The sequence below is a fragment of the Hippoglossus hippoglossus genome, chromosome 22, assembly GCF_009819705.1.
Source record: "Hippoglossus hippoglossus isolate fHipHip1 chromosome 22, fHipHip1.pri, whole genome shotgun sequence".
NCBI classification, from domain to species: domain Eukaryota; kingdom Metazoa; phylum Chordata; class Actinopteri; order Pleuronectiformes; family Pleuronectidae; genus Hippoglossus; species Hippoglossus hippoglossus.
This window is the reverse complement of record NC_047172.1, coordinates 2,122,537-2,133,868: the sequence shown is the minus strand read 5'-3', so window position 1 is coordinate 2,133,868 and position 11,332 is coordinate 2,122,537. Positions and strand designations below refer to the sequence as shown.

Here is an 11,332-nt window from a genome sequence, read left to right as displayed (position 1 = left end):
CTGTTTGCTTGTGGAGATTATTATCTGCACAGTTTCTGTTGTAAGTTTGCACCACCTGTAAAATCACCAAGTTCGTGTTGGCACCCCCACTCTGTGATCTCTGCCCCTTTTTCATCCCACGTCTGGTTTTATTCTTCTGAAAATGCTTCACTTCACCTCCTGTTGGATTCTTCTGTTGAGAATAAAATGAAGTGTTTATACGTCTGTGGTGTTTTGTGTCATTTGGACGAAGGAGAGAGAGAAACACCGATTCACAGCTTCTCACTTTGACTCATCAGCTGATCCTCGTGATAATCACTGACCCACAAACCAGTTCAACTGACAATGAACGTAACGTTGATTTAAAAAAGCTATAATAGACGTTTAAAAATAAGTAAATACAAGAAGAAATAAAACTGGATAAAAAGATAATATTAACAGATGGATAAAATATGCATGTCTAATCAAACAGTCTAATCTAATCAAACAGTTTTACTATTTAAATCAATTAAGACTGACGTTACATATGAAAAGTAGCTACAACAAATGAGTGGAACATAAACACACTGAATGAAAGAAATGTTTTATTTTATCCGATCAATCAATCGCACTTTATTTGTGAAGCACTTTCACACAGGTTAGTTCAAAGTGCTTCACTGTTAAATAATTAAACAAAATTAACTTTAATTCATACGTTAAAAGTATTTTATTTCATTTTATATTTTATATTTTATATTTTATATTTTATTTCATTGTATTTAATTTATTTTAAATTTTAATTCAATGTAATTAATTTTATTTGAGTCGATAAATCAGGTCCGTTAGACTTCACTGTCACTGTGAGACGTACCATTAAAAGAAGGGGGGGGGGGGTTCTTTTCCGATTATTAATTTGACTTTTAGATTATTATTTTTTACCTCTAACACTCATCATTAAACTTTAACTCATTTCTACGTCACTGTTTCAAACTCAAACCTCAGTCACGTGTTTTATTTTAATCGGACGTTTATCCGTCAGTAGACACCCCCCACCCCCACCACCCCCCTCCTCTGAGCCTCGGTGGTATGGTCCCAGTCCCCGGCAGCAGAGCACATGTGTGTGTTGATCCGAGGTTTGTGTTATTTTACCTGTGCAGCAGACACACACACGCGGACACACACACACTGAGGGACACGTCAAACACATTCAAACCTATGAAAGGAGATTATAACACATTAAAACCCAGTGAAACCTCCGATTCCTGCAGGAAGCATCGAGACGCTGGACTTCAGCTGAAGTGTCAACGTGTCTGCTCCACTGAAGGTACGTGCACCATGTGTGTGTCTGTGTGTGTGTGTGTGTGTGTGTGTCTGCGTGTGTGAGTGTGAGAGAGAGTGTGTGTGTGTGTTTGTGTCAGATTGTTTTAATTCAAACTCTCTTCCGCACAGGTTTTGTTTCCGGGTTAGAGTCTCAGTGTGAGTGTGTTAGCTGCTCCGTTAGCTTCGATCAGCTGTTAGCGGCTAACGGCTCCTGACACACACACACACACACACACACAACATGTTGGTTCAGTGAAGAAGAAGAGGAAGCAGAAGAAGAAGAGGAGGAGACTTCCGGTCTGTGACTGACTCCATGTTAACACACGGGACAGGACACGATGAGTTTAACAACAACTGCTGCTGCTCATCGCTGCCACGTAGCTAACACCGGTGAAGATCTGCTCAATCACTGCGGCACAATGAGACTCATCAGTGATGGAAGTCATCAGTAACATGAGGACGATGAAAGTCATCAATGACATGAGGATGATGAAACTCGTTGAAACTCATCAATGACATGATGATAAGTTTCATCATGTCATTGATGAGTTTCATAGAATTGCATCATCCTCTTCATCAGTGACATGATGGAGAGGATGAAACTCACCAGTGACATGATGAAGAGGATGAAACTCACCAGTGACATGATGAAGAGGAGGAAGGAGGGTGACCCTGATCAATGACACGAGGATGAAGATTCAGTGATTGAAGAAGTTCACTTTAATCTAAATGTAAACTCTCCCAGAACCAAGTTAAAATAACTGAAGTGTTTTTTCAGCTATGAACTAAAACTTTGATGAAATCTATAAATAATGGTTTTAAAATCTCATTAAATACAAGATTTATTAAATCTACTTTAATCACCTGGTGTTTCAAACAGAAAAGATGAATTTTCAAGCAGTCGGTTGTTAAATCTTCAGTTTACTTTAAAGATTTGTTGAGATCAATGAAAAGTTCAAAAGTCTTAAGGCCTCGAATCCCTCAGTGAAAAGTGTGAGGTTGTTTTTAACACAGATTCTTTTGTGTGATCTGTTCTCACGCCGTCTTTTCCCATCAGGCTTTGAGGCCGGCCGAGCGACGCCATGAGCCCCCGGGTGTGTCCGAGCTGCGGCAGCTCGGACATCGATGTGGACCAGTCGCGTGGCGACGCCGTCTGCATGGGCTGCGGCACCGTGCTGGAGGACAACATCATCGTGTCCGAGGTGCAGTTCGTGGAGTCGGGCGGCGGAGGCTCGCTGGCGGTCGGGCAGTTCGTCTCCTCAGAATGTGAGAACGACCAAAAACACATTCGAGATCAAACTGTTTGTTTATGGAGCTCGTTTCAAATCAGATGAGCAAAAGGTTTCAAATGGCAAAAAGAAAACATGATAGAACAACAGGAATCAAACACAACACGTCTCCATTCTGCTCGTGTGGCGGCGTCCAAGTGTCCAAGTGTCCGTGAGCCTCGACCTTCACACTCGACTCGAGGTCATTCACAGCAAGTTTTAAGTGTAAAAGTCTCTGACATCTTCCCACGAGCTGCGTTCACTGTGCAAATGAATAACTAATAATCAGCAGCTGCTTATGAATACGAGTATTTAACATCGTTCAGAAAGTCAATGTTCTCAAAGTCTTATTAAAGCAGTGACATCGTCCCTGTTGGCGTTCGGGAACAGCGAGGCTCTTGGGTAATAGTTTCCTCTGAGTCCTGTGAGTGTTCAGCTGCTTATCTCTGTAACGTTTACCTTCAGTTTATCTTTGACCTTTGGGCCAAACAACGTTTGACTCCGAGTCGACGAGACGACTTCTGTCCGACCTTATCTTCTGTGGTGCAGTTCCTCTGACGGTCCTTTAGAGGGTGCTGTTGGAGTACACGGCAGAAACACATTTGTTTTACTTTCTAAAAAATAAATAACCTGCACATTCTCTCCTGTTAGATTTAATAAAGCTGTTAAACAGGAACTCACCTGTGATCAGGACTAATGTTCAGGCAATTTACATCTAATACCAAACAACACAAGGACAAACAAAAGCCCACGAAACAACGTCGGCCTGTTTCTGCCTCATAAACAAATTCTCTTCATAATCAAATCGTCATTGTGTAAAAAAAACATGAGTCTAACATCTTAATTGTTGTGTTTGACATGAGGGAAAAACCTGCTTCACAAAGTTGTGTGATCTGAAAGAGCAGTGAAATGTTCTTCTTCTAAATATATGTGAGTTTTGTCAGTTAAATTCTAACATGTCACGTTGGCGACTGGGTTTTCTTTACATTTTATTGAGTTAACAGTTGATGGACAAGAAAAATATCTGCTGCATTTATTTGCCAAATTACTGGATAATGAAAATATAAGTTTTTTTGCAGCCCTAAGTGCAAAAATAAATCTCATTCTTATACGAACAAGTGTTAAGTTATTAAGTTATATCAAATTAAAGCTGTTTTCTCTGGTCAATGTTGGGAAATTGTCTCTGGACATTTCTGTAGTTTGTGTTTCTCATGTGAAGAAGAAGAAGAAGAAGAAGAAGCAGATTTCTCAACATGAACATCTCTCCTCTGTGTTTTCAGCTGAAACCAGAAATCCGTCCTTTGGAGATTCTCACATCGCAGGAATCGGGAGAGCGTCTCGAGCGCAGACTCTGCAGAAAGGTGAGTGACCAGCAGATGGCGCCACACTCCTGTTGTTTGACTCCATGATGGAGGTTTCCTGGTTCGAGGAATCAGATTCGTCTGGAAGTTTAGTTTCTTTTCTTGTTCTCTGTTTTGAGTCGTTGAATCAGGATCATACACGTGTGTCGTGTCTGGTTAGAAACACACTTGTGACTCAGGGACGTGGTTTTTATTTCCTCCAGAGAATATATCGATCAGTATTTCCGTCCATTCATGCGAGCGTCTGTGATCCTCTTGATTCAGAACTACACTTCCTGCGTACTGACGGTCAGTGGCTTCCTGTTTTCAAGTTGTCCGTCTGATTCTTATGAAACTAATATGGGTCAAAAGGTCAACGAGGCCTCACCAGCGTGTGTTTAGCTTCCTGGACCTGACATCTCAACTCTGCCTTGAGGGAACTTCTTCACATTTTGACCAGTTGAAGATGAACTCATTAGATTTCAGAGGTCAAAGGTCACGTGACCTCAGTATGAATCCCGGTTAGCGGAGGCGTAGAACCACAGGGCGGTAATTCTAGTTTTTTCTTTATATATTTGGGTTTTTTTATGAAATGTTTGTCTGTTCAGGAAAATAAGTTTGAGAAGGTTTTCAGCTCTTCCTGATCTCATCGTCCCAGATTCCTTGTTCGTGTCCGTCAGCGTTTCCCCGTCGGCTCGCGTGCGTTCACACGTCTGGTTTAATCCTCACTTCTCTTATTCTGCAGCGACGTGTTTGTTTTTTTCTATCGTCTGATGCAGCAGTTGAGTAATTAAAGGCTTTTTTTTTGGTTCCCATTTTCAGAGATTTACCTTCAATCTTGTTTATCCTGTTGTTGGTTCAGAGTTTCTCTCGTATCAGCATCTCCAGTCACAGCTGCTTGTCTCTGTGTCTCTGGGCCGTCGTTGGCCTGTGTTGATGAAACGTCATGTGATCCGAGGCGGACGCACACAGAGCAGACGCACATGTGTAAACAAACCGGAGCCATGGCAACCGAGGGAAGAAAAACCACGTTAGAGACTTGAACACAAACAAGGCTCGTTGATTGCAAATGAAAACATCTAATGATGGCTGTTGTCGTACGTGCAGATTGATTTTTAGACGTAATAACAAACGTGTCTAAACAGGATCTGATGCGGTTCAGTGAAATGTTCCAGACCACAGAAAGAATCTTCTGCCAAACATAACTCCACAAATACGCAGCTGCAGTCAAACAACTGTAGGAACATCTGATAGAAAACATGTCACACATGGAGCTTGAATAGTTCCACAGCGACTGATGGTTGAACTTTGTAGATTATTGATCTATTGGGGTCACAGACACGTTTTTAAAAGCCTCTATCGTAGAAACTGAAAAGAGCAACCGAGACAAACGCTCTGTTGTCGCTGGTTCGAGCAAATCTATGTTTTTATTAGATTCAGAAAGCAAAGGGTCGATTTAACCCAGGGGCTACGACCTTAAGAAGGTTTTCATTTTGGATTCATAACTGATTATTTTCCCAGTTAATCATTTAGTCCATAAAATTCTGAGAAGAAAACCCTCATAATTCCTCGTTAAGAGAAAGAAGCAGCAGCAAATGTTCTGTCTTTTTATTCCACAAATATCTGAAATGATGAATCGATTATCAGAATAACTCCTGATTTGACTGAGGAACTTGTTGAACTGCTGCAGCTCCTGATGAGAGATGCTCCTCTCCGCCTCTATGGGGGAGTTTCAGTATCTGGCCCTGTTGATTTACTGTTTCTCTCCTGTGGGGCCCCTGGGGGGGGGGGACCCCTGAAGGGCCCTGTGGGTGTCCCCAGACCTGACGCCCTGTCCTCTTTCATCCCAACTATTCTGTCCATTAAAAAAAAAAAAAGCGTCAGCAACTTGTAGCGGAAGACAAACGGCTCGACTGAGGCCCGACAGGAGCCGGAGCGCCGCTGCCACGGCGAGCAGCTGGTTGCCGCGGCGACGACCGTCTGCTCAGCTGATGATGTTTCAGAGTCACAGAGTCACTGAGCTGTCGGGCTGCAGCAGACGCTGAGTAATGAAGAGTGTGTGTGTGTGTGTGTAGTCACTGTGTGTGAGAATTCCTAAAATGTCAAACTGTTCCTTTAATTCAGTGCAGACGTGTGTTTGTGTGTTTTTGTCTGTTGTGGAATTGGAGAATTCACATCCTCTGTGTGTGTGTTTGTTTTATGTCTTTTGGGAGGTTTATGGTCGTCTGTGAGTCTGCAGGCATCCCTTCTTCTTCTTCTTGTTCTTCTTCTTCTTCCTCGTCCTCCACAAACTTTCCCCAGCGGCCGTCTGCGCCCTCCTCCTCCGTCTCACCGCCGCCTGATTCATGTCTGGACGCGCCGACCCCGCCCCCTCCTGTGTTTTGTGTGTCGGTCTGTAATGTATCACCGGTCCCTCGTGTGTCGGCCCACCACTCGCCGCAGTGCAGGCGGCGACTGGAATTTAAATGTGACTTTAAAAGCTGCTGAAGGTGGATTTATGTGTGAAAACACTTGGTCTGAACGAAGTGAATGACAAAGTGGAGCTGCAGCAAAAAACTGTCTCATTCCTTTAAATGTAGACGTATTGATACTGTGATTAATATCAATTAACAATCAATTTGGGTGCTTGGTTCCTTTCCTTCTTCTTCATGTTCCTGTAATTCGCTAAAGACTCTTTGCAGACAATAGGAAGATAAAACAGCTTGTTCTCCATTTTGTTTAAAGTTCAGAAAGTTTTTAAGTTGCTACAGATTAGGAGGCGTAGTCGTAAATGACTTAATTCTTCCGTTTCCACTTGAATCTATATGATCAGTGTCGTCGCTCACACTCAGCAGCAGCTGTTTTTAAATCCGTACGTGTGAAGCTTCTACTGTCCCAGTTTTTATTCATGTAAATGTTATGAGTTTTATTTATTTACAGGCACCTATGAGAGAATCCGTCGTGTGGTGAGGTTTGAGCTGAAGAGTCATTTAAAGTGCAGGAAGTTTTTATTTCTATATCTTCTTTTTTAAAACCTGAGACAGTCCTAATTACCGCTGCAGCTCGGAGTCTCTGCCCTACTTATCATCTCTGACTCCCAGCTCCTGTTTCAAATTTCTACATCGACAAAAGTTGTAGTTTCCATCGGTCTCCTGCTGATTGTTTGAGTTTTATTTTTGAGTTTATGTACGAATGTGCTGCTCGTCCTCTGTTGTTTGGGCGAAGCTGCAACAAGAAGAGGAACAGAGTAAAATACAGATTCTTCATATCTTTCATACCAGGAAGCTGCGATTTCACTGCTGAAGAAGCTGTTCACATAAAGCAGGAGGGATGATAGAGATTCAGGAAACAGAGGAGCAGACGTGGTTTAGGATAAAGGGGGGTGTGTGTGTGTGTGTGTGTGTGTGTGTGTGTGTGTGTGTGTGTGTGTGTGTGTGTGTGTGTGTGTGTGTGTGTGTGTGTGTGTGTGTGTGTGTGTGTGTGTGTGTGTGTGTGTGTGTGTGTGTGTGTGTTGGTGTCAGATGTGTGTAAGTGTGTAAAACTGAGCAGGATGCTGGATGATACTCGATGAGCTCAGAGTCGTTCACATTCCCAGACATCACACTCAGTGGGTCACACACATCTGGCTTTGTGTAAGTGTTTGTGTTTGTTTGTGTGTAGTTTGTGTGTGTGTGCAGGTCATGAACTCTGGGCACGCACAATACAACACACACAATACAACACACACACCCTGCAGCTCTGTGGCAGTTAATTATAAACTCTTTTGTCTTGAGTCTCCACCTGCTGCTACATCTGAACTGGCTGGTGCATTTTGTGTGTGTGTGTGTTACAGAGAATGGCGCACACATGCTTTTGTGCCATTGCGTGTAACGACGCAGTTATGCAGTTGCACACGTGTGTAATGGAACCCGTGTGCATGTCTCCAGGCGTGTGTGTCCCGACGTGCCTCAGACCTGTGTTTGCACTCGGTGATGTTGTGTAATTACTCGCCTGTACTTTCTGGTTTGTTTACACCAGGATGGGTTCGATCTTTTCTCCGTGGTCAGATGAACGGATCCTCACGCCTCAGGTTCCTGTTATAACTTGTCAGGACTTATTGTTTTTCATTAAGTACGTGACGCACAGATGTGTGAACACACAAGACGAGACAGATCTTTGTGAATCAGGAATCTTAACAACCACAACATCTGGTCAGCGTAGTAGATGAATTAAAACTAGTTAAACACACGTGTGAGTGACGTGGATACAATCCTGTTATTAAGTGACGTCACATCATATAATCAAAATAGTAAAGTAAAGTATGTTGAGTCAAAATATCTGAAGCTAAAGTTTAAAAGGTTTCCAGGTGTGTTCCTGTTTTCTCTGAACTTCACAGACGTTGTTAGAAACGTGTCTGATGATGAAGCTGTCGTGAAACCGCCCGGAGCTGAAGAGATCTGAACACAACAAGTTATAAAGATAAAACATCTCTTCTTGTCCATAAATCATCACAAATAAACTTTAAACATTAACCAATGAATCAGTTTGCTGATCAATCAGGTTTGTGTTAGTTAAAATGAAAAATAAATCCCTCCGGACCTTAAGGGAGAGTTTAGCAGTTTTGTTACGTGTGCACTTTGTTCTATGAAATAATAAAAAGATCCACTTGAACAAACAGAAGCGATGCACTTTATAAAATGTTAAAATATCTTTGTGTTCAAATGAATAAACACGTTTGTGTCATTTGTTGTTAAATCTTTGAATAGAAATAACATATCGCTGATCTCTGAATATCAGCATCAACTATTGAAAAACCCAAATATGTGGAACTCTGTTGTAAACAGTTAAATTCTTCGTGGCTTTAAATGCCAATGTGAACGTCTTTGTTTCTGTTGGGACCTGATGAGACACAGCATCAAAACACAAGCGTCTTGTTTCTTATTACAAGAAACTAAAAATAAACTAAAGTAAAACCAAATGTCGCTGTCATCTGGATGAAGAAGCTGAATAAAACCCCCAAAACTCATCATTTTCAAATCACTAATGTCCTAAGATAAGTTGCTTGTTGTCTGTTTTCTCTGGTTTCTCCTGTGATCCGAAGCAGCTGCAGTGTAAACGTCCTCAGTGTCTCTGAACTGAAACGTCTCTGTGTGCTTGTGTCCGTCTCTTCAGCCAAACTGCACATCAACACTCTGGGCCACCAGCTGAAGATGAACCAGCACTGCTTGGACACGGCCTTCAACTTCTACCGGATGGCGCTCACCAAACATCTGACCAACGGCCGCAAGTGCGGCCACGTCATCGCCGCCTGCCTCTACCTGGTCTGCCGCACGGAGGGAACGCCCCGTATCCTTCCTGGTCATTTCCTGTTTGTAGGAAGGTTGGAAACAGTGGTGATGGGCAAAATGAAACCGTGAAATGTTACTGTCATAGAAAACGTTGTGTCTCTACTTCCTGCCGCTACGATGACATTGTGAATGAGACGCACACGTTTCATCCCATCCGCTAACATGGAGGAGGCAGGGTTTATCACCTGTACTGCAGCCAGCCACTAGAGGGCGATTGAGAGCATGACTGAAACAGCAGAAGCTCAGTGTTCGTGAAGTTTTCAAACCTGCATCTTGAACTCATTAAAATCTGCAGGTTGCTTCTCATGTGATCCTCGTCTCCGCCCGTCTTCACGTGTCGTAGTCTGCTAACGGGGGGACGTGTCCTCGTCAGAATAATGGGACTTTAAGGTTGATCCTTGTTTCACAGGGCGGCTCTGTGTTGTCGTCGTGCTCGGTGTGCGGTTGGTTGACTCCTGACTCACTTCGCCTCCGAGGGTGACGGTTATGTAACGGCGGCACAGGACGGACTGGATAGGTTTGCCTAATGAAAGAGGGACGAGGAGGGTGTAATGCTTCCTGCTGCATTGTTTACAGGCCCTGTGTGTGTCTGTGTGTGTGTGTGTGTGTGTCAGTACAGGCCTGTCTGTTTGTTCACGTTCGGCGCAGTGAGTCCTGGGTAAAAATAGCCCTGCTCACTTCCTCTTCCACAGCTGGGTGGGTCCGTAATGTTGTCGCAGAGGAGAATCGGGACGAAGCAGAGCAGAGTGAAAAGGAAATGTTCATCTCATCTGGACTTTGATTTAAAGCGCCGGGCCACACCATCCTTCCCAGGCTGCAGGGAACTGAATCCATCTCCTTCTCTCTGACCTTGACTTCCCCCTCTTCCTTAGTGGTTCCACCGTTTCCTTTCTCTCTGCTTCCTGCCTCTGTTTGTCCAGATCAGAACCAAACGCTTGTGAAAAACCATCAGTTAGAGTCGATAGCCATCTTCTGGGTAACGACGCGTCTCTGACAAACGGCAAAAAAAGACCAGATTCCTTTTTGCCCGCCTTCGTAGCCAGGAGAAGGGATCTGTGAAACCACCTCTTTAATCTCACGCTTGCACGTTAGCAAATACGTTCATGGCTTTTCACAATGGCTCCACACACAACCAGATGTTAGAAACTGGCTGCAGAGATGGAGACGCAGGAGCATTAGTTAGTTACTGATGTTTGTGGATAAGCTCTGACTCACAGTCGATGTTCTGGTTCATCTCAAAACTGAGAAAACCACTGAAACGTGTTGGTGCACGACTGGAAGACAAATGAATCAAACGTTCAAAGCACATTAGTCTAAACCATCTCTGCTTCAAACCAGGAGAAACCTCCTCAGACTAAAAGTTCTGACTCCATCAGTGTCAGGATCCATCTCCTGGTATTTAAGTGAGTCGTCTTGTGTTGCACCAACAAGAGGTTGTAGTTTTTTCTTTTCGTGGACCCAGATGTTTCGTTTGTTTTCCCGATTTAAGGCGCTCGTCTCTAATCTCCAGACGGCGTGCGCCGGGATTATCTTTTTCCATTTCATCTGCGCTGCTGCTAATTCCATTGTGAGGCCTTTTCAGAGGAGCCCCGCTAATCCGCCCGGACAGCCAGCCTGGAGACCGGTGCACCTGTCGCCACGGAGACCCCGTCGCCAGGGAAACCGGCGTGTCCGAGCGGAGCCGGCTGGATGGCAAGTCCAGAGGCTGGGGGGGGGGGGGGTGTGAGGTCACGGCGAGGGCAGCGGCGGCTCTGCAGTATATTTAGAAGAGTCGTGGTCAGAGGTGACGGTTCAGTGATCAGCTGCCTGAGCACAACATGATTCACTTGTTTGTTTCTGATTTTTGCAGCGCTTGTCGTTTGAGTGGCTGCTGCCTGTGAAGTGTGACGAGGCTGTGATGTGTCGTCAAACCTCTGAATCGGGACAAATTAAGTCTTTAACTGTGATTCTTTCCTTTCAGTTTCCTTAACCCGTTGTTCTCAGACATGCTGCTGGATCTCAGTGATCTGCTGCAGGTACGTGTCATCGTCATTATCCATTCATAAAAGAGCAGAGAAAAGGGAAAACCTCATTCTTGAAATGTTTGGTTTTGAATAATCGAACTGATTCATTTCTTAAAGCGAGTGATGAGCATCTGAAG

At 43.8% G+C, this 11,332-nt stretch overlaps 1 protein-coding gene across 3 annotated transcripts in view; it reads left to right on the top strand.

The window, feature by feature from the left end:
* The first annotated feature begins 1,023 nt into the window (after positions 1 to 1,023).
* The window catches only part of brf1a (BRF1 RNA polymerase III transcription initiation factor subunit a), a 72,796-nt gene continuing 62,487 nt past the window's right edge, over positions 1,024 to 11,332 (top strand). Inside the window, exons 1-5 of one of the 3 annotated variants that reach the window (XM_034577457.1) lie at positions 1,024 to 1,282; positions 2,336 to 2,544; positions 3,827 to 3,907; positions 9,017 to 9,190; positions 11,176 to 11,207. In XM_034577457.1, the coding sequence (XP_034433348.1) occupies positions 2,361 to 2,544; positions 3,827 to 3,907; positions 9,017 to 9,190; positions 11,176 to 11,207 (471 nt within the window). In that variant the 5' untranslated portion in view covers positions 1,024 to 1,282; positions 2,336 to 2,360. Of the gene's footprint in view, positions 1,283 to 1,649; positions 1,669 to 2,335; positions 2,545 to 3,826; positions 3,908 to 9,016; positions 9,191 to 11,175; positions 11,208 to 11,332 lie in introns of those variants that run through there. The other 2 variants (XM_034577460.1, XM_034577458.1) reach the window with 2 other exon arrangements.